Consider the following 21,700-nt stretch of genomic DNA (forward strand, 5'->3'; position numbering starts at 1 on the left):
GATTTGGCTTTGCCACGTGCTAAAATCGTGGGCACAGCTGCACGAAAGCGGCGGTACGTACGCGGTGTTACTCCCAAGCTAGCCAGCTTTCTCACTGAAAGCAAGCATCCCTTGTCGTTTTCCTTGCATGGCAAGATCAAGATCTGACACCACCACGAATCTGCTGGTAGAAATGGAGTACATGTACAAAACAGGGTGTTTGGCGATGATAGGGCCCCTTTCTACAGCAGCGGTTGGTCGTGTGGCGGTGCTTTCTTCTCTTTGGTTCTGCGTCTCCCAGCTTTGACCCACTCTGATCAGTTTCTCATCACGTTTGCCTTTTTGGAACATTTACCAGGCTTCGAGTCTCTTGCAAAGAGGTGATCAGTCACTGCAAGTAGAATCTAGGAGTAGAAACTTCAGCCATTTGCTTATCGTGAGAAACATGGTATTGACGGAGAAAGAACGCGTCCTCGAGGTCTGGCAGAATGCCGACGCAGTGTGCTTTGACGTCGACAGCACGGTGATTCGTGAAGAAGGTCTCGATCACCTAGCCGCGTATCTGGGAAAGGGAGAAGCCGTTGCTGCTCTGTAAGTCACGTTGTGGCATGTGGTGTAGCCGTATTACTCTTTTATTTTTGACTGTACTGGTCGACAAGTACCCGTACCTGGACCCATGTCCCCTAGCATTCTACTAGTACTTGATCGTTTTGGAGTCATGCATGTTCGTCGAAGTTCTTATCATATCAATATGAGCACACAAACTGTTCATATGCGAAATATTTTTATGTTTTGGGCCTTTGTTGATTTCTCTTCACTCGACAGTTTTGTGTTGTTTGTGATTTTTACTCATGTTGTGCGATATGTTTTGTAGGACGAGAGCGGCAATGGGTGGTGGAATGACATTCCGCACATCGCTGCAGAAGCGTATGGACTTGTGCAAGCCATCCCTAGCGCAGGTGAGAAACACTAGCACCACTTGAAATGTTTCTTTGAAATATATCCCGTGTGTGGACAGACTGGGCACCTTTGTTTCCTGTTCCTCTTTAGCTGATTCCTCGCCGGTGCAATATCCAGCGCTGTATTGTAGCTAACTGTAGCTAACCGGCAATGTTTGCACGGTTTCACCTGTGTGCTGTCATTCGTTCGCTGCCAGTACTGCATCTTATTCTTAGAATATGTAGCGTTGCCTGTTGTAGTTTCCGTGTCCCTGACTGTGACTCGACTTCGATTTGATCGCCGACTGACTGATGTATCCGAGCGTTTGGGTTTCCCAGACATGTCAAGCCATACTGCTGCAGTAGCAGAGGTCGTCTCTGGCACGTGTGTCGTCCTTTGATAATGGACATATAAGTGCAGATGTAGCTACTGCACTGCCTCCATGCCCCTAGCCATCCCTCCCTGTGGTCATCACCTGTCAAAGCTCTGCCCATGACACATCAACAACTAGTGTTGGAGGAATGCGTTGGGAAATCTTCTTTTGTGTCCAGCTCGATGTTGATCACGTGCACTTGAGCCAAGTCCCTACACTGCCCATAGTACGCCTCTCCACTGCCTCTTGTTGAAATCACTGAAGACTGAAGTCAAGTGTCTGTTCCATGCCGATGATCTATGTGCCTTCAACTATGCCAATCCCCCCTGAGATCTTGAACTGACTACTTAGTTAGTTGATCAGCTGATCTGTACTTGTCTAACACCTGATGCTGCCGGCCAATCATTTACTTTTACCAACAGATTCTATTTCCTGCATGTTGCCAAAGCGATCAGGAACTAGACCAGCATCAGGTGACTTCATTCTTTGTGGTGAGCTGCACTGGCTTACTTTAGACCCATGTACGTGATTGTATGCTGTTATGTATGTTACGACTGGTCGTATTCCCAATCATGGCTGTGTGTGTGTGTGCCTCTGTACAGGTGGAAAGCTTTGTGGACAAGTCTGGCTTCACACTGACTGATGGCATCCAGTAAGTTAGTAACGGTGCTTTCCCTAAACCTGTACTGCATGTACTGCAGCCCTGGCTTGGTTGATGAAACAAGGTTTGGCTTTACTGCCAATGGGTTTTTGCAAGAGTACATAACCCCCCCAGAGTGTGCAACGCCGATCCAGCTCTGCATAGGGTCTTGGTCGAGCGGAATCGGATCTTCTGATGTCATGCGTACACTCCACACCAGCACAAGGCCGGTCTCGAGGCAGGGCACCATTGTTTTTGATACGAGAGTACCCGCGACTCCCCGGGTTCCTGTCAGATGTGTACGGTATTATGATGCAAAGATCCGATTACGCTCGACCAAGACCCTATGCAGAGCTGGATCAGGCGTTGCACACTCTGGGGGGTTATGTACTCTTGGTTTTGCAGTGTCGATTCGCTGTCGTGCAGATGTGATGCGGTATTCTACGTTTCTGATTTGGTCTCTTCTTCTCTTCTTTGCTCCTGCTTGCAGAGAAATCGTCGAAGCTCTCCATGAGCGCGGCACGCATGTCTATATGGTGTCCGGTGGATTTTCCCATCTGATCGAGCCCATTGCAGACCAGCTACACATCCCGCACGAGAACATCTTTTGTAATGTGATGCAGTTCGATGAGAGAGGTGAGTTACACCGCAAGCTATGTTTAGTACTTCTGAAGAAACTGTTGTTCACACCCTCATCACCATACGTGTACTGCACTTCAGGTAGATTGAATAATTGAGTACTATAATTATTCACTGGTTTGAGGGAAGGACACAAACGGGAAAAGTCTGAAAAGTCTATGAATGTTTTCTCAGTGGTGTACATTTCAAGGCGACCATCAATATGATTGTGTGCTGCAGTGTGTATTCTTTGTGATCCATGTTTGCTCCTTTTCAATTACCATGTATGTGCATGGGTGCGTGTATATTGTTGAATTGTCTCAATCTAGGAAACTACATCGGATTCGACTTAAATCAACCGACATCCAGAGCCGGCGGCAAGCCAGCTGTGGTACAGCAGCTAATTGACAGGCACGGTTACAAAAAGTAAGAGGAGATTTTAATTATAATGTACCCCGTAGCTTTATCATATAATATGTGTGGTAGCTTGAGCGAGTGATATCTTGTGAGGCTTCCCTTTGTTGTGATCACTCCTGCCTGTATTGAGCTGCATCTAACTGTAGTGCGACTGTGTGTGAATGTCCTTCACTATTACTGTTCAGTGTCGTGATGGTCGGAGATGGAGCAACAGATCTGGAGGCCAGCCCACCTGCAGTAAGTGTCTTTTTTTACATGTTCATGCTAGTTTGCGAGTGTTTTCATTGCAGCGTTCATGCATGCTATGTACTCTATCACTGTGTAGTATGGAGACTTGGAGAGGCAGTGATTTATATTCAAAAAATTATTCTGTGTAACTTCTACATTTCAAGTGTTCTGATTTTGGAACCCATTTTTGTCTGTTTGCATTTGCCGTGTAGCATGCATTCATTGGATTTGGCGGAAACTGCGTTCGCTCCCGGGTAGAAGCAGAGGCTCCGCTGTTTGTGATGGATTTTGGCGAGCTCCTTGAGGTGCTATAGATTCACACTGCTGACTACTCATCTTTAGGCTCGAGATTTTCCCCATCCGTTTTTATATACCTTCCATTGAATGGCAAACAAAAGGAAAACACATCATTTCTTCTCTTGCACTCGGTCTTAGCATTTAGTTCAGCTTTCAGCTCAAATTAGCTCATTAGCATACCAAACGTTGTCAAACCCTTTCTACTCTTTTTATTCCTTTTCCCACGCTACTTTGTTATTTATGAGATACTCGAATACCGCCTGGCGCGTCCCCCTCACCAGTGTGTGCGTGAAATGTCAACTGGCTGGCCATAGAACAGTCCGCAACACTGCCGTGCGCATGTGTGCTGCACGGATCCATGCACCTTCTACCACTCGTGGCTGCTATCAGCTTGCGTATTTATTTTTTAGTCAGTAAGGAGATGTTCCTCTCTTTGCCTTTTAAAAGAACACTTCAACGTGTAATTGTGTCCATGCATATTATTTGCTCTTTGTTGACTCTTGCTGGATGAAGACTTGGTTTCATCCATTCTCTCTTTCTAGTCACCCTGCTCATGCTTATCATTCTTCATGGAAAGATGAATGTGGTGCTGGAGAGCAGTCAATGACCAACATTTTGCTGTGAGCCGATGTAACAATTAGTTGTTGGAATTAGGATAGCATGGGGACAGTGCACTTTGGCTGTGGCCCATGTCTGCAACACAGTGCTTCGTGTGTAATTTGCCAGGTGAAAGAGCAAGACTAACTAGGCAGCTACTGAATTTCTTGACATTTATAATAACTGGTATAAACTGATACGTGTCCATTACATATGAATCCTCGCGGCGTTGCGTAGAGTGTCCAATGGCACATGGCAACAATACAGCCCAGCCTTCTTTGGTGTAACATGTCTTCGTACATAGGGGCATGATCGATCGGGCGTATCCCGGGCAAGTGAACGTGAGCGTTAGGCCGAATCCGGAGCAGGTGTACTTGGAGTGCAATCCACCCACACCGCCCTGCCCCCCCCCCCCCCACACACACCGGGAGTGGCTGGAGTGGAAATGGACTTTCACTTTTTTTTGAAATAGCAGAAATAGAGATAGAAATTCAAGTTTGGGGACAGCCATAGATAAAATGGTATGACTTGCTTGTACTTCAGTACATGACTTGCTTCCCAGCCAAATAGATGGCCTCTGCATATTTTAAACCATGGTTTTCTTGATCCTCGAGTGTCAACACCATACTTCCTTGGATCCGTACGGACTTGCCAGCCCAGGCACCGTACGCCATGCATATGCGTTTCGCAGGGCAGCGTTGGTGCTTGGTGTTTAGTTAGCGTGCAAGCTCAGTACAGTTACGCTGTTCAATGGCTGCTGCCGTTCGCAGTCTGAGTCACGAGACCGGGGTAGGCTCCCAGCTCAAGCCTGAATGCTCCAGAACAAACGTCACACTGCGTGAAATGGCATCCCGGGCTTCCTGATTTCCATACACAAAGCGTACACCCATCACCGTCATATTGCTGGGAGCATTCGCGAAGAATCCATGAATTTGCTTGCCGTAGTCGACTAGTTGCGCTTCAACACCGGCAGCCTGCAGGCGCTGTTGATAAAGAAACCCATCACTATACAGCGGATCAATACCGGCTAAAAGGATGATAGTGGGTGGCACCATGCTCAAGTCTCTGGCAAGTATAGGGCAGAGTGACTCGCTCAAGAATTTTTCAGCATACGGGTACTTATCTGGATCAGGAGTTATCAATTCAACGTCTGATCCATTGAGACGAAGGCTGGCATTCTCCCAAACTTCGGTGGGAAGTAGAACCGGCGATCGATTGGTGACCATGGAACGGAGAGTATCGGCGTCCTCCTCGCCACCCAAATACCAACTGCGATAGAGGAATGTAGCCTTTGGGTCCAGGCCACCGGGTGCTGAGAAAGAGAATGTGGTGTTCGGGTCCGAAAACACATACCTGATCGCTGGATAAATTGAGATCTGAGCCCGCAGTCGGGGGAGATCGGTCCTGCCAATGTGTAGTGATATAGCAGCAGCCAAGGACCCACCAGCACTATCGCCACCAACACTAACCAAGGACGAGTTGACACGTAACTCTGCAGCTACTGCCGGGTCACCGAGAATGGACTTGGTCACAGCCAAGCAGTCATCAAATGCTGCGGGGTAGATATGTTCCGGAGCCAAGCGGTAACTGCAGGTAGAAGGAAGGCAGAGCAAAACCAGCAGAGCTATTTCCAATTGAATGGGGGACTACAGCACTTTTTTTTAATAAGCCGGGGACCATTGGAATGAACCAAATGCATCTAAGGACGCGTTCGAAATGTTCTCGTCACCTTTTCGACAAACATCTTAGCCTTGAAGAGATAGTTGAAATATCCCAATAGAATGGTTGCTGTCAGCCTCGCCATATCCTTTCGGAATTGTCATAGCAACGAGATTTTCCAAGGGTGCTTCCCACGTGACAATGGGCTTCCCTTACCGTACTTATGTGCAAGGTCGGGAAAAAAGGCAGTTTTCAGGAATATTCCAAGCTCTTTTTTTAAAACAATGCAACTAATCCACCTCTCCCATTGAATGAGGTTGTGGAGTTTCGAGGATTCTCGAGGAGCCTGACTTTCGTTTTCTAAAGAGGCCATTTTAAGCCACCTCTTTAGAAAAACGAAACTCATCGAAAAGTCAAAGAGTGACAATTCGAACATGTGAGAGACAGACAGACTTACACATACAGACATAAAACAAGAGACAGAGGTGCTACAGGTGAAGACATTCCGACAATTAGAAGAAAGAGAACAGGCAAGTTACGAGCAACTTGCACTCCATACATGTACATGTACTAGCAAGAGTAAATAGCCTCCCAAGCCTGAGTGTGCAACTCTGCATATGGGGTCTCCGATGGCGAAAACTCACATCACGTGTCTCAGGTACGTTTCGTACTACGTACAAACGAAGGATAGCATGCGCACAATCCGAATATCTGCCATGATCATGCAGGTGAGTTGCATACGTGCACTCGCGTAGTGACTTTCTGTCAGAGAGTGCTTTTTTTTAAATTATTTGTATTACTCTGCTGCTCGCTAAAACAGGTTGAAAACGTACAACTGGAACACTACATCACGCGATGTGAGCGAACCCATAGAGAGGGTATCAAGAGTTGCACACTCTCGGTACATGCCCTAGTAGTACATCGGTAGATATCTTTCTTTTATAGATATAAAACACAGAAGGGTATGCAGCTACTTGTCGTACTCACTTCACAGAAACGACTGCAAAGCCTGACTCATCACACCATCGTGCCAAGGAGGCATCGTAGTTGCCTGCAAACAATACCAACACAAGCCGTAACAAGGAAATGCAACGTGCTTAGAAGCATCAGCGGATGGCCAGATGCTGCAAGTCACATGGCGGAAAGCCCGTCGTCACGACAACCAGGATAAGAACAGAGTATACTGTACATGGAATAACCGATGACCTAGTCACCTAGCTGATGACCTAGCTGATGACCTAGCTGATGACTTAGTCACCTAGCTGATGACCTAGCTGATGACCTAGCTGATGACCTAGCTGATGACCTAGCTGATGACCTAGCTGATGACCTAGCTGATGACCTAGCTGATGGCTCTCAGTGGCTAGAGGTTTGCAAGTGAGCATCGCAACACCATTATCCACAGTTGATCAAAAACATAATCAATGTGCTGCAGTGTTATGCTGACAAACACACACACACACATACATGTGTGCATACGCACGCGTGCACACACACAGATACGTACGAGTGCACACACACAGATACGTACGAGTGCACACACACACGCGCACACGTATGCACACACATTGACATAGTTATTCGTACATACATGTAAATACCAGGGTTCTAGCCAGGTCACAATAGTGGGGGGGGGGGGGGGCACGGAAAACAGTTATCCCGTAACCCATTCTCCATTTTCAAAATAACTGCCTTGCAATGCAGCATGCAACGTACGGAGTGAACACCTGAGTTCACCCCAGACAAATGTGCCTTTATGAACCTTCTAGTACAGTACTGACGTATCGACTGCATTTTCGTTGAATAGCATGAAAAAACACAATCGGAAAATGAGTAAGGGGTGGCACTTCGCCCCCTCCCCCTACCCCCTTTGGCTATAACCCTGTATACACTACAGTACTAGTTACAGTGTAGTAGCTGCTTACGCAGAGTACCAGTGACATAACCACCGCCGTGGTAGAACACCAGTACGGGCAGCGAGGCCGTCTCGTCAACACGCGCCGGCCGATACAAGCGGACAGGAACACCGGCCACGGTGTGGTCTCCACTGCTCACGTAGCTGATGTCCACCGCTGCAGCAACCCAGGACATGATATAGCGACTGGCCTCTGGCCTATGGGTGCCCAATAGGATGGCAAGTAGGTAGCATAGGTTGAAGGAAGGCTTTCATCATGTGAGAATACATAAGCAGGACAAACATAGCCGGTAGCTTTAATGATAGTGCAATGGGGGGGGGGGGGGAGGGCTTACAGGAGCATGTTTGAAGAGAAGATTGGCAACAAGGACTAGCGATTCAAGTGGCTGGGCATTCATACAATGCACATGTACAGTCGCGGCTGCTCAATGAAATCCAGCCGCGTCGCTCATGTACGCGCCGGGCGTTGCGCGGCCCTAGACTGACCTGCGAAAACTGGGCTTCGAAATGCTGCAAGGCGCAAACATGAAGTGCCGCAACTGGATTTCATTGAGCAGGACTGTACAGGCATTGCTGACCGGAGCCACAGAAAACAACCATACTGGTCTACTCAATGCTTACACTTACAGTAGCATGTAACCATGGCATTTTGGTGACTTTCTAGCCTGGATGTTCTTCAACAGCAGCCCGTTCATTTGGGCACGATGTATGCTAGGCGCTAGGCCAGAACAAAAACAACAACCAACTTGTTTCGGGTCGGCCTGCCGACCGGGTCCTCTTTTCCCAATTCTGAGACTTGTTCTGGTCCGCATGCTAGGCATTTCCCAAATCGGCTGGCCGAAAAATTCGCCGGAAACTGTGGTTTTGAAGAATTCACTGATCTTTTCGCCAAATAGGCAGTTTTCGCACTGAATTTGCTGAAAAACTTGGATGTTTTTGTGCCTCAACAGCATGCAAATACAAATACCTATATTAAACCAGTATACTGCGAAAGGTAACTGCGGCTACAAGCATTTCCGAAATCGGCCAGCAAGAAAAGACGACGAAATCAATGGCTGTGAAGAAATCGCCGATAATTGCGCCGAATTCGACGAAAATCGATGTATTAGTGCCTCCAAAGCGTGCATGCAAATGCACATTGTATTACGAGCGGTAACTTCAAGTACTGCTTTGGGGCTCAGAATATGGCCGAATTCGGACATTTTCTTAGCCGATCGAAAAGCGGATTAGGCGAAAAAACGGGCCGATTTGGGAAATGCCTACCGCATGCTGGTATACACGTATGTGCACGATAGGTGCATGAATGTGCCTCAGTAGGTAGCTGGCGAAAACCGCTGATTTGCTTCGTGCTAAAACCAGAGGTTGCTTACACCAAGTTTCACTGTATGTAAGTAGAGTAGGTATCGGTTATAGCGTGGGTGTTTGAAAAACGACATTTGATTCTTATTGCCGATATTTCTTACACACGATAAATCACGTGTGACATATCATATGCGCGTGCGACATTATCATATGCGCATATGTGCGCACGCGCACGTTTGGCATGTGGACACGTACGTACACATGATACACACGGATCAATCAGCCGACCCGAAATACTAGTAAACTTGTTTTTAAATACCCATAAAAAGGACACACTTCAGCAGTTCCGGCTCATTACAAACATCTTGAAAGTTTTTGTCTTCACAAGTATACTTTCAAGCCTTTTCGTCAGGTGAAATACAGCCAAGGGAAAAGGAACAGGAACAGTGAGTATTTATGAGTATTATCGCATTTTTGTCTCAGAGGAAACTGTAATTGTAGACTTGTTTTTGTTTCGGCCCTATCTGCATTTACGGGCGTCCCTTAGTTGTGCTATTAGACCGGCTTACCCGTGGCATGACATGGTCCAGTAGCCTGGCGTCTATCCGAGTGCTCCAGGCTATATCCTCATCCCATTGCGACAGAGGGTACAATGCTATGGCCAAGATCAACGCTACCAGCGACAGGGCAATAACTTCACAACGCACACACCGGGACAACATGGTTTTACGGGTATATCGGGTACCGTGACGCTACTAAAGCCTTCTGAGACTACAAAACATCATAGAGTATCGAGTACGATATCGGTACTTTTAAAAAGTACTTGCGGACTGATAAGTGATCGATGATCGTTCTCTGCCTCTCATTTACGACAACTAACTATTACTTCCTCATTGACTTACTATCGATCATTCATGCGTGGCCCAGCCCCCAGCAACAACTACTGTAAGACATGTATATATAACGAGGAAGCAAATCTAACGTTTTAACGGATGACATTTCTTCGTTATAATAAAATCCGTTGAGGCCGTACTGCTTCATATATGCTGTGTGTGGATATGGCAGAATACTGCAAGATCGTTAACATATCTTCTCGTTAACCTATGAATTTCGGACAATCGTTAAATTTGCGACTCGCTATAATAACATTATATGTCTTACAGTAATACTTTATTTTAATAAGGGGCCGTCCGTAAATATCGATGTTTTTTTAGAGACGATATTGGTGCGTCTGGGGGGGAGGGGGTTTGAGCCATGTGCGTCTTTTCGAGCATCAGAAAAATATCGATGTAAATATCTGAAGTTTCGCCGATCCCTGCACGCGGACGTCCAAATGGCTATACAAGAAATGTGAAACTAGCTTCCGTTCGCGGAGCTAAAACTCGCGACACGAGAACAAAATCAAAAATTGGAAGCTGTACGCCCATGGCGAATTTCAAGAGCAAAAGAATGAGCTATTGATTGTGGAAATCGGCCGAACGATGCCTGCAGGAGACCTTTTTCAAGACGTCGAGGCAGTGCGAACAAACACGGACGAACTCCACAAGAGTTTCCAGTCTTCACTGTCTGAACAAGTACAAGGATTTGAAAAAATTCAAGCCCGAGCGTAGCCGCTTTGTCTACACCAGTGGCTGTGAGCACTGCAGCGCCAACCCGGTTCGCTCCCCCCAGGCGATGCAGCTATTGCGTGAGTGCGGCGGGATTTTCACGCCTACACCGGACCCTCAACATCCTGGGCACTTCATGAGCATCCAAAAATATTGATTCCATGATCTAGATGTACATGTGCGTCTTCTGGGGGGAGGGAGGGGGGTCAAGGGAGAGAAGCACCAATATCGTCTCTAAAAAAACATCGATATTTACGGACGGCCCCTAAAGTAAAAATACTTGAAAAGAAAGAAAAGGGTGCACCGGTGTAGCAGTACTAGCCAGTAGCACACAGTAGAGGAGACGGCTCGATACCGGGACGTTTTGATAGCCAATTTTTTATAGACCCAAACCGATCATCAGCGTTGATTTTTCACTCGAAATATGTTTGTGGAAGGAAACTGGCATGTTGAAGTTTGCTCTGGGGCCAGAGTCAATCGAACTGAGCCACTCCTTTGTGTTGACCCATTGCCTCCAAGTTGCCCAATTTTTCGCTTCAAAAAAGTTCAAATCAGAGGTGGCTCCAAACCGGACACGTTTTAGAGTGCACGTCAAATTCACTCTGGGTCTGAAATTAGGTAATTGCTATCGCTCCACGACGGCCAGTACAGAGTAACAATAAGCCTTGTGTGTGCTTCCATTAGTTTTGATTGGTATGCGGTGCTTTATTGGCGAGAGGCGAGCCGCTGTTTACCTGCGACAAGAAGTTGATTTTTCGAAAGTCGTAAAACTCAAGTCGCAGTGCGAAGCAACACGTCAAAAACTCACCTGCTTGATATGGCGCTTCTGGTCATCGCAGAGCCATGAAATTTTGGCTCGGAGTACAACACATCGTAGTCTCACTGTGACATATGTTTTCTAATCAAAATACCAAGAGAGAAAGTGAATATTGAGTCCGTTCCGGTTTGCAACCGGTGTCCTATTTGAAACCGTCCCCTCTACATGTACAGCCACGGACACGACAGTGCAGTGCAGACTGATAAGCGCATGCACGCGTAGATCTACGCGCACGCGAGGTTGGGGCGTTGGGAGGCATAACACAGCAGCTCGTTACTAGGGCAACTAGCGCTAGTATGAGTAGTCTTTGTCAGTTTGTGAAACCTTGTACTTGTTGTAGTTGTACTTGTAGCAGAGTTTGGTGGATGTTTCAATCAATCATCATCATGTTTGGTCTAACTAATAATACTTACTTCTGTACTTGCCCGCCTCATGATAATAATTATTATTAATCCTGCCGCTTTACCCTCCTGACTATCAACAATAAAAGGAAGGATGAAAATACCTTACAAGAACAGTGAAAAATGCACATAATGCATTATTCACAGTTTTTATTCACCATTCATAACATCTATTCAGTCCTTCGTTGTTCCTAAATTATCGACTTCATCGTCCATCACATTTTGCTCACCGTAGTTTTTTCTTCTTTTTCCATCACCATTCTCTGCATTTGTTTGTGGCACTAATCAATACAGCCATCGTGCTGAGTTGATTCAGGTGGTTTGGTTTATTGCGCCATGTTTCTCAAATTATTGTCACTTGCTGCCTCTTTAAATTAGGTATCAGGTCAGTGTCTGCCGGTCCAGGATTTCAAATCAACCGGGTACACGTGTACCTGGCACAACCATTGCAACAGGGTCAGAGCCGGGTCAGAGCCGGGTCAGAGCCGGGTCAGAGCCGGGTCCGTTCAAGTGAGGCTACTACATGTACATGTACATCAGGGAGTTGTAAATATTTTAGGGCTCTCTGATGTATTTCCAATCGGGTAACAGGTGACCCGGTGTTCTTTTTCCAAACAGGTCCAAGTGCCCTCCAACCGGGTCGCTGACCCGGCTCTGGAGCAGACAGTGCAGGTAACAGATTTAATGACAAGCCATTATTCCGGAGCAGGTCGCGTTTGACTTTTGACTCATTCCGATCCAACTACCGTAGAATCCCGCTGACAAGCCCCTGGGCTTATCTCTTTCACAAGGACATTTCGGTGGGATTGTACAAGAACGTGTGTTTATACGGAGACAGCGACAGGCTTATACGCCGACACCAAAATTGTGCTATTCAAAAGTACCAAGGAAGTGAGAAATGAAAAGTACCTTACATTGCTGAAAACTACTGTGCAAACAAAAATGAACGATGTCGATGATTGTGTTGAAAAACTTGAAATGTACAAAAAACGTACATGGCACGACCTAGGCCCATGGGCTTGTACAACGAAGCTTCGTGATGTTCAAACTTGGCCAGGGCTTATGCGCGAGTATGGGCTTATACGCGGGTGGGCCGCTTGTCCGCAGGATTCTACAGTAATACTAGTAGTACAAAGTCATGGTAGGCCTTGGTGGATAATGCCGGCAGAAAAATTGGCAGATTTCGGTACTTTTTCTGGTAAGTTTCATGCATGTTTGGTACGTGGATAAAGAAATGGAGCAGAATTCGAGGAATTGCCTGCCATAAGGTTTTTATGGTTCTGCCAATTTCACTGCTTTTCGAGCAGAATCTACCACCTTTTCGAGCCTTATCCGCCAAGGCCTAAGTCATGGACATAATCTTCTTATGCCAGTAATTGAATCTGTTAAAATTCATATTCAAACCCTAAATAAAAAAAGCAAAAAAAGGACCCACTTGGGCGATGGCTAAAACAGCAAATAAAATTGAACGCACACATGCACGAACGCACACATACACATACACACACGCGCAGTGGAGGAACAAACTTGCAATAGCCATTGCCACACTGTTGTACTTGTACATGTTTGTGTGCGTGTGGAGACGACTGGCCCAGGGTGATCTAAAGGTGATCAAGGACAAATCTCACGCTTTGCTTCATGACATCTAGAGCATCAGCATTGCCAACAAGAAATGTAGTACCCAGAACGGTGATATTCGCGGGCAAAACTGCATGGAAGCCATGCATTTGGTTCTTATACTCCACAAGCTCAACTTCCACACCGGCCGACTTCAGGCGTCGCTCATACAGCAGACCATCATTATACAATGGATCAATGCCTGCCAGCAAGACGATTGTTGGTGGTACCGTACTCAAGTCCTTGGAAAGCAGAGCACTCATAGACTCGTTCAAAAATCGCTCTGCATACGGGTACTTGTCTGTATCGGGAGTGACCAGTTCAACGTCCACACCTTCCAGTCGAAGGCTGGCGTTCTTCCAAACTTCCACGGGAAGAAGTTGTGGCGAGCGCTCGGTCATTTGCGAATAGAGGAGTTCATAGTGTTCCATTCCGCCCAGATACCACGCCCAAAATAAGAACATCATCTCGGATGTCAGGCCACCGGGGGCCCAAAATGCTAGTGCGGTTTCCGGATCATCAAGTGCACCTTTCAAAGTTGGGACTATTGAGATCTGAGCACGCACACGAGGTAGACTTGTGATCCTACTGATGTGCAGAGTAACAGCCGCTGCCAGTGATCCACCAGCACTGTCACCGCCAACACTGACCAACGAAGAGTTGACTCGTAGTGCCGCAGCTACCGCCTGGTCACCAAGAACTGCCTTAGTCACAGCAAAGCAGTCATCAAACGCCGCAGGGAAGACATGTTCGGGAGCCAAGCGGTAGCTGAAATGGAAGAAAGAGAAAACGCAGGCCAACCATCAGCATTTATCATTGTCATAGAATTCAGGAGCTCACTGTTCTCCAGTGAGGCTGTGGGTCATGTTGAGTAGGCCCTTAGGGCGCGTTCAGACTACCGTGAATCCCGTCAAACCGTGAAAAGCGATAAACCGTGAAGGACATTCACACTACCGATAAACTAACGTTACCGGTACGTAAGTTTAGCAGCTCTCACCGCGGCGCTGAGAAGGGATTTTCCCTTTTTCCCAGCCTGAGCACTCTTTTTACTGCCGGAATGCAGTTACCGCCGCAGCAGTAAAACTTTTCCACCGGTAACGTGCCAGTAACGTCACGTGATCAAATCACCTTGGAAACTTTCCTATTCCGTCACTTTTTTCGGTAGTCTGAACGCGCCCTTACAGGAAGTACCTCGCACATGCATCGCCTGATCTGCACAGAGCTGGAGAGATCATTCAATCTACGGATAGCTAGCTTTTTCCACCTTCTTAGGTCTCATCAGCTGAGCTCAGACCTGTGACTGGTCAAACTGATGGCAATGAAGTCTAGCTAACAGCACAGCATTCTTTAAACCGGCTCAAAGCATCAAAGTACCTGCTGACAGATAAGATCACAGATCACTTACTCAACGGAAATCACGGCAATGTCAGATTCGCGGCACCAATTCGCTAACACGTCCCCAAAACCATCTGTGCACAACAGCAAAGACAACACACTGTTTACCACCACACAGGACATGTTATCCCTCATTCTAAAACCAATGCAATGAGAAAGTATTCGAAATGCTGTACCTTCGATGCCTTGTAGCGTGGCATGCACACACACTTCAAATTATCCAGTGGCCAAAAAAAAAACTAAAAAATGATTCTCTTCAACTCCATACCTAAGGTTCCAACGATAAAGCCACCGCCGTGGAAGTACACCAGTACTGGTAGCACTGCGTCCGCGTCAACAGTCGCTGGTCGATACAAGCGCACAGGAACACCAGCCACTGTGTGGTCCTCACTGCTAACATAGCTTGTGTCAACTTTGGGGTCCAGTAGTGACATGAGATGGCGACTGGCTTCCGGTCGGCTTGTTCCTCTCAGGAATGCCAGTACACTCAAAAAGTTGACTGAAGGCTGCAAGTGCAGTGTCAAGACAAGAGCACACAGGTTACACATGTGACAGGATGACGGTAACCTGTCTACGTATACTGACTCGGATGTGAGCACTGAGAAGGAGAGGGATTCTATCATTCCAGCCCAGTCAGTTCTCATGGTCGCACCAGTGCACCAGAATGCACCTCAGCTCGCTTCTAATTGCTTCATGCAGTCGCACATGTGTATACATTATGACCGTGATATCATAAGATTCATGATCACCAAACAACTTTCCCGTTGGCCGCTGTGGTATTTTTGCAGTATCGATGCTGAGTTGTACCCTCATGTAGTTTAGGTGCTCGTGTCCAAAGCAAGAGTACATTACCCCCCCCCCCCCCCCCCCCCAGAGTGTGCAACTCCGCTAGCAGTGCTGAACCGATGGAATGTCAAGTGGCAGACCAGTAGCGGACACATCACCATTTTATCTCTGTGTAAACATGTGCCAGTAAACACATGTGGCGAGTTGGCAGCTTTGCAATCACGCTTCCAACGAGCATTGCATAAGTGCAGCAGTGCCAGCTTACCCGTGGTATGATGAACATGTCCAGGATTCTGCCATTTATCCGAGTTTCTATGGAAATGTTCTCATCCCATTGCGACAGAGGATATAGTGCTATGGCCAACAGCACAGCAATCGTCGAGAGCAGCACAAGGCAACACCGGCCACAAGCCATTTCCTCTGAGCCCGAACAACTGGCCTCTATCGCGCCCTTCCAAGTGACCTTTTGCCGTAAGAATCGAAAGTGCACACTAGAATATCGAGTAGGATATCGGTACTTGCAGACTGATATTGGTAAGTGATCGATGATCGTTCTCTGCCTCTCATTTTATACATCTCATTTATTACGACAATCTCATTATCCGGATCATCTATGCACGGCCCAGCCCCCAGTAAAAGGAAAGAAATGGGAGCACAGCCACAGACACTGACAGACTGTCAGTGTCAGAGACCTCAGACCTCAGACCTGCCCATCGCAGAAGCAATGATAGCGAACAGCTATGTTAGACATAGCAACTAGTGCTGGGACAACAGCTTGCAAAGCTGATGAATTGACCGCCACTAATTAATATTTTTAGCCTGGTATCCACCACACAGCTGATTGAAGTGGCTTTTTCTGGCCAGTGCTAGTGGCATGCAGTGAATCCCTATTTTTCATTTTTTTTCAATCTTTTTTCTTTTTCGACACACACCACACCACATACTCCGGCATACACTGGCTGTTGGTAACCACCCAGGAGAATGAAAGAAGAGCTAGGAGAATGAGAAAGAGAAGAAAGACGTGTGCGACCATAATCGTCGGGAACCCGCAACCTCTCGATTGGAAATCGACTGCACATACCACTGCACCATATGGGACACACACACAGAGACCAAAGGCAAAACACATGGTGACACGCGCACGTGACTCGTGAGGTTGCGAGCTAGCTATGGGGCTGTTAAGTGTGACGTCACGGCCCCTTCGATACGCATAGCAACGGAGAGCACTGGGGACAAACAAAAGTCGCGTCCTCTGGATGGAACCAGTTGTCAAAGGCAACAGCATCTAAATGACTGGAGAGAGAGAGCAGTTTTTCTTTGCTTTTTCTTCAAGCGATTGTTGTCGCTCTTTACTCCTTGTTCTTTCCTCTACAAATCTCCTGTAGTCGTCGAGGGCCTTCATAATGGCTGTGAAATTGGCTGCACACTGTAAAACTCCGTGTTTGAGAGTGCTTTGAAGATTCTTCGCGTCCTGATGGATCAAAGTACGAGCGCTCCCTGTGGATTCGATTATATGTAGGTGAGTTGTTCAAGAAATCAGTGTCTTCTTTCTGTCTCTGCCCTCACGCTGGCACAATAATATCAGCCTCTATATCCATGACAGCTCGCACCTCCCGTAAACTGCATGACTTAGATATATTCTCGCCCTCCGTGGTGATTGAAGACCATGGAAGAAGAGTTATTATGTTCAGAATGATGTCCTGAGAATATAAAATAAAATAATTCTAGGGAATTGTTACAGGGTATTTTGGAAGGATGGAGAGAGAGAGAGAGAGAGAGAGAGAGAGAGAGAGAGAGAGAGAGAGAGAGAGAGAGAGAGAGAGAGAGAGAGAGAGAGAGAGCACTGAAGTGTTTGTCTCACTGTAATTACTCCAGATTATTGAATGGTGTATGATCTACTCGATATTTTCCACAATGGTTTTTCCTGATTTGCGGGATCTCTTCTTTTGCTGTTTGCGTGTTTACAGGAAGTGACTGTCTGGTGTATCTGCACCAGATCCTGGGGACATGAAGTCAGATGCAGAGGCAGGGTCGTCCAGTGATGCAACACTGCCGTTCTATGTACAACGTCGCCGCTAATTCCCCCCGGCGAAAACACAAAAAGACAAACACGTCAAGAGACTACAGTATTGACCCGGGCCGTTCTGGTAATGAATCGTGACTGCTCGGACAGTCGATAATCGAAACACAGAGCACCAGCATGATGTTTTGATATTGGGAACCACACACCAGCTCAATTCTCAAGCCCAAAAATTGATGAATACAAAACACAGAGCGACGCAACAAGAGATCATCCGGCAACCAAACCAACCTGGGTCTAATGCACTCAATAGTCCTGAAATACGCAGGCCACACAAAGCAGTGCAAGCACATACTGTTACAAGGTACATGCATTGCAGAACAAAGTGTAACCAAAGATACACGGGGTTATAGCTGCACACTCGTGCATGTGCTCGCTCAGCCCAAGAACACGCATGATAGAAATAATCCGGGGGAAACACGCTAGCACCGAAGTAAGCATCAAGACGTAAATAGTCATCACAAGCCCTAAGGCCGTCGCGGCGTCACAGAGCAAGTATGAACAAGCGAGCGCCATAAAAATCGATCGCGTTCAGCAGCGAGCAGGGACTGCACGTCAAGTGCAGTCCATGAAATAATATTATCAAGCCATGGCATTCTGGGCCTGCCTCGGCCACGACCTCCACCAACACAACCCTGAAGAACAGTCAATGACAAACAGCCGGAACGAACAATATGACCAATTTAATTGCAGTTTCCTTTTACGAACAGAAACAATAAGTGGGACTTGTTTGTGAATACTATTTATTTCCTCTCTAACAGACACATTCGTCCGTAAATAGTGCAGCTCTGAAAAAGTAAAAATTACATTGACATGTACATTGGTGTGCCGAGTAGTATCATCCTTGATCACCCATCCAACCAAGACGTTATCAGGTCCCAGACGCCGAGATCGCACGCCGAATGTGAAGTGCATCTAGCCTTGAACCTGTTGCACAAGGCACACACATATGACAAAAATGACATCCACTCAGATTATTTCCAGAGGCCAGTTATAACAGAACACAGAAATGAAACCACGGGCTCAACAAAGTACATGTAAACGCAAAGGAAATTAGTTAAAATAATCCATGAAGTGCTATTTTAATTCCAGCGCTGACTGCAGTGTGGCGTCGTGGCCCGATACCCGCTGAGCATAGACACAAACTCCATTTGACAGGGGCAAGACATACTATTTTGGAATAAAGTCATAAAGTACAGCATTCCAATGACATGACGGACACCTCGTGCAAATGCGTGGTCTGCTCATCCGGCCAACTCGGCCACGCATGAGAGTGTGTGCATGTACGCGCGCGTGCACACACACACCATGTATTCGGTGCGTATGGCGTACCTGTTGCGGAGATATGAAGATGGAATCATTATCGTGATGTTACATGTACAGTGTATGTTTGAGTGTAAAGTAAATTTTATTTTAAATTTTACACATTTCTTCGACACAACTTACTCCACATCTTCGCATTTCTCATAATCAGTCCACCTGCACTCCGTCTCAGCTGAGGAAAAACTCTCCCAGGTACAGGTATACACTAGTCACCACAGCCATGTGATGACATTGGGATGGGTCCCAAGCACGATTGCACTCTCCAGTTACAATATAATTTATTTGTCCAGATTATCTGTGAAGACAAAATGCAATGCATAGCGGCAATCGATGGATGAAGAGAGAGTTTGTAAATACACATAATCTTTCGACTTGTTCAGGAGCTTACCTGTTGTTGTTGACATCGTTTACACGATCTCTTATGCTGTCTTGCACCTTGGCTTTGTTGACCATGGATACGCCATCCCAAAAGACATTCTACAGGAGCTACTAATGCAGAGCGTTTTTCACGCTCGATCTCGGCGATCTACCTCGTCACGCCAATAAAATCCTCCGTGACACTGGCTACAGTCACAAGAGACGTCTCAGTAAGGTAATGAGCACGACAACACCGTCGAGATCAAGGACAAAGAGAAAACAAAACACTCACTGAAAACTGCAAAGAAGAAACGAAGAAATGTACACGATTCCTATATGTTGCCACTGACAACTGGTTCGGTGGAGACGACGCTACTTTTGTTTGTCCCCAGTGGGATCGTTGCTATGCGTATCGAAGGAACTGTGACGTCATCACTTAACAGCCCCATAGGCTATCGCTAGGCATAACACAGCAGCTCGTTACCATGGTTACTTGTAGGACAACTACATTTACATGTACATGTACATGTAGGTCTGAGTACATGTACCGGTATACCGGTAGTACCGAGTAGTCTTTGTGAAAGCTTGGTGGAGAACAAAGACAAAGTCTAGCAGAGTCTGGTGGATGTTTCAATCATGTTTGGTCTAACTAACTTCAAAGTTCAATACAATCATGTGATCCAAAAGCCTCTTTTACGGGCAACAAAACACAATTTGCCAAGATGAAGGATGTTACCACAAATGAAGAGAATAATTGTATGAAGAAGAAAAAAAGAAAAAGAAAGAAAAAAACTTCAATAAGCCAACCCCTACAATCAGCACTACGGAAGAAAACCAGGCAGAATGCCCAAAACCAACATGGAACGAATCCAATCATAGTACAACTAACTTCAGACAAGAACAATACAAAATCCAGACCTCTGAATGTGATGTAAACTGTCATTGTCTCTCAGCCACTCACAGGCGGCCCTCAGCCACCGCCAACTCCCGCAGTGCGTTGACTGGTCGGTGGTACGATGATCTAGCTCCGCGAATGCACATAATAGCTGACCGTAATAGTGCAAAGGCGAGGCGAGGCGACAGCGTACATATGTCGTCATCTCCGCATACTTCTTTTTCTCTCCCCTGGAAAGCAGACCACACAAACGCTTGATGAAACGCGAGCACTCTGGCGCACAACAACCGGCCGTGGTGAAAATGAGAGGAGTGAATGTACCACGATCCACATTGATTATGCGTTCAGCATACTCGGATTTCTTTCTGCGCTCGTGCTCTGCCAAAAGCTTCTCCAGTGGCTTCGCAGCATAGGAAGGCGCATCAGGGTGAAATACTCGAACGTCCATGTAGGCGTTCTGGGCCCGGGTCCACAGCCCCCTCGCGCGAATGTCTGCCCGGGCATCATCCGCTGTATTCGTAGACGCCGCGACAAACACCTCACCAGAGAGTGGTGCGAGCACTGGCTCCACAGCAACATCCACGCACACTTCAGTCAGCAAATCAGCCAGGATGTCTCGCACTTCGTTATGCCGTATTGTCTGGAATCCTCCAGTCGGGCAGCTCATGGCATGGACTGCACTAAATGGACGGCCACAGGAGCAGGTTAACGGGACATCCGCCAGTGCCCAGTCGTACCGCAGCGCCAAAGCATCACGGAAATCTCCTTTCGAGAGGTGGTAACCATGGTCCCGTAGTGGCAGTGGGTTGAGCCAGCTGGACACCCCTCGGGACGCCAGGTGCCCAAGTCGACGAGCCCCGTCGAGCGATGCAGCCTGCTCCACCAGCTTGAAGTCATTTTCACTTGCTGCAGCTCGCTGCTTGCCGGTGCATCTTTTTGCGTTAAAAGCAGCCTCCCTATGCATTCAGTCCGGCATCTTTCCCAGGATGTGTTGTTTTGATTGACTAGCTCAGCAACCTGAGCCTCTGTCATTTTCACTGATGCGCCAAATTCCGTCTGACTCATCCTCTGGAAAGACGGGATTGCCAGACTACCCAACCGGGTGGGCAGTCTCAGCATGCGTAAGTCCTCCTCGGTGAAGGCACCACGACCCGTCAGTGCTGGGAGAAACTCGAAAGCGATGATATTGTCTAAGCTCTTGACGCACTCATCCGGGATGGGCACAGTGCGGAAAAGGTACACCCACCTACCCCGTAAACCATGGGTTAGTGCTGCATAGGCAGCATGTGGTTCCGTCTTGGCAAACCGAGACAGCTTCCGCAACTCGCGCGACCAACCATCCACCCTCTTCCTCACGAGACCAGCCACCGCCTCAGGCTCACCAACAAATGACCCGAGATACCTGGCTGCGTCGGTCACTATGTGGATCCCGGTACCAGCAAACAATACAACCATGTG

At 47.1% G+C, this 21,700-nt stretch overlaps 3 protein-coding genes and 2 long non-coding RNA genes across 5 annotated transcripts; 2 read left to right on the forward strand and 3 right to left on the reverse strand.

Moving 5' to 3' along the window:
• The first annotated feature begins 187 nt into the window (after window positions 1-187).
• Window positions 188-4,098, forward strand: LOC135814006 (phosphoserine phosphatase-like). Its single transcript, XM_065327052.1, has 7 exons — window positions 188-570; window positions 854-938; window positions 1,894-1,943; window positions 2,422-2,567; window positions 2,879-2,975; window positions 3,152-3,203; window positions 3,407-4,098. Exons 1-7 carry the CDS (start codon window positions 425-427, stop codon window positions 3,506-3,508), a joined length of 678 nt encoding a protein of 225 aa, XP_065183124.1. The 5' UTR covers window positions 188-424; the 3' UTR covers window positions 3,509-4,098.
• A 427-nt stretch (window positions 4,099-4,525) lies between these two features.
• On the reverse strand, window positions 4,526-9,912 carry LOC135814005 (esterase LipI-like). Its single transcript, XM_065327051.1, has 4 exons — window positions 9,534-9,912; window positions 7,673-7,910; window positions 6,735-6,798; window positions 4,526-5,675 (listed from the first exon to the last, which is right to left on the reverse strand). The coding sequence occupies exons 1-4, from the start codon at window positions 9,684-9,686 to the stop codon at window positions 4,865-4,867; spliced, it is 1,266 nt and encodes a 421-aa protein (XP_065183123.1). The 5' UTR covers window positions 9,687-9,912; the 3' UTR covers window positions 4,526-4,864.
• A 3,144-nt stretch (window positions 9,913-13,056) lies between these two features.
• Window positions 13,057-16,334, reverse strand: LOC135814007 (carboxylesterase NlhH-like). Its single transcript, XM_065327054.1, has 4 exons — window positions 15,853-16,334; window positions 15,070-15,307; window positions 14,812-14,875; window positions 13,057-14,174 (listed from the first exon to the last, which is right to left on the reverse strand). Exons 1-4 carry the CDS (start codon window positions 16,000-16,002, stop codon window positions 13,391-13,393), a joined length of 1,236 nt encoding a protein of 411 aa, XP_065183126.1. The 5' UTR covers window positions 16,003-16,334; the 3' UTR covers window positions 13,057-13,390.
• A 559-nt stretch (window positions 16,335-16,893) lies between these two features.
• LOC135814009 (uncharacterized) lies at window positions 16,894-17,711 on the forward strand. The gene is made up of 2 exons (XR_010553147.1): window positions 16,894-17,106; window positions 17,555-17,711. It is a non-coding gene; the product is annotated as an uncharacterized LOC135814009 (long non-coding RNA).
• Window positions 17,712-17,824: 113 nt separating this feature from the next.
• On the reverse strand, window positions 17,825-19,771 carry LOC135814008 (uncharacterized). The gene is made up of 3 exons (XR_010553146.1): window positions 19,379-19,771; window positions 19,114-19,285; window positions 17,825-18,594 (listed from the first exon to the last, which is right to left on the reverse strand). It is a non-coding gene; the product is annotated as an uncharacterized LOC135814008 (long non-coding RNA).
• Between the last annotated feature and the right edge of the window lie 1,929 nt (window positions 19,772-21,700).

The sequence above is a fragment of the Sycon ciliatum genome, chromosome 4 (genome assembly GCF_964019385.1).
Source record: "Sycon ciliatum chromosome 4, ocSycCili1.1, whole genome shotgun sequence".
NCBI lineage: Eukaryota > Metazoa > Porifera > Calcarea > Leucosolenida > Sycettidae > Sycon > Sycon ciliatum.

Bases quoted from the DNA above. Each gene is read 5' to 3' on its own strand.
- LOC135814006 (XM_065327052.1), top strand. From the start codon at position 425: ATGGTATTGACGGAGAAAGAACGCGTCCTCGAGGTCTGGCAGAATGCC. The intron at 571-853 runs GTAAGTCACGTT...TATGTTTTGTAG, and splicing joins GGAGAAGCCGTTGCTGCTCT to GACGAGAGCGGCAATGGGTG. The intron at 2,568-2,878 runs GTGAGTTACACC...GTCTCAATCTAG, and splicing joins GATGCAGTTCGATGAGAGAG to GAAACTACATCGGATTCGAC.
- LOC135814005 (XM_065327051.1), bottom strand. From the start codon at position 9,686: ATGTTGTCCCGGTGTGTGCGTTGTGAAGTTATTGCCCTGTCGCTGGTA. The intron at 6,799-7,672 runs GTAAGCAGCTAC...TATTGTTTGCAG, and splicing joins TTATGTCACTGGTACTCTGC to GCAACTACGATGCCTCCTTG. The intron at 5,676-6,734 runs GTGAGTACGACA...TTCTACCTGCAG, and splicing joins TTTGCAGTCGTTTCTGTGAA to TTACCGCTTGGCTCCGGAAC.
- LOC135814007 (XM_065327054.1), bottom strand. From the start codon at position 16,002: ATGGCTTGTGGCCGGTGTTGCCTTGTGCTGCTCTCGACGATTGCTGTG. The intron at 15,308-15,852 runs GTAAGCTGGCAC...CTGCACTTGCAG, and splicing joins ACATGTTCATCATACCACGG to CCTTCAGTCAACTTTTTGAG. The intron at 14,175-14,811 runs GTAAGTGATCTG...CTTCCATTTCAG, and splicing joins ATTGCCGTGATTTCCGTTGA to CTACCGCTTGGCTCCCGAAC.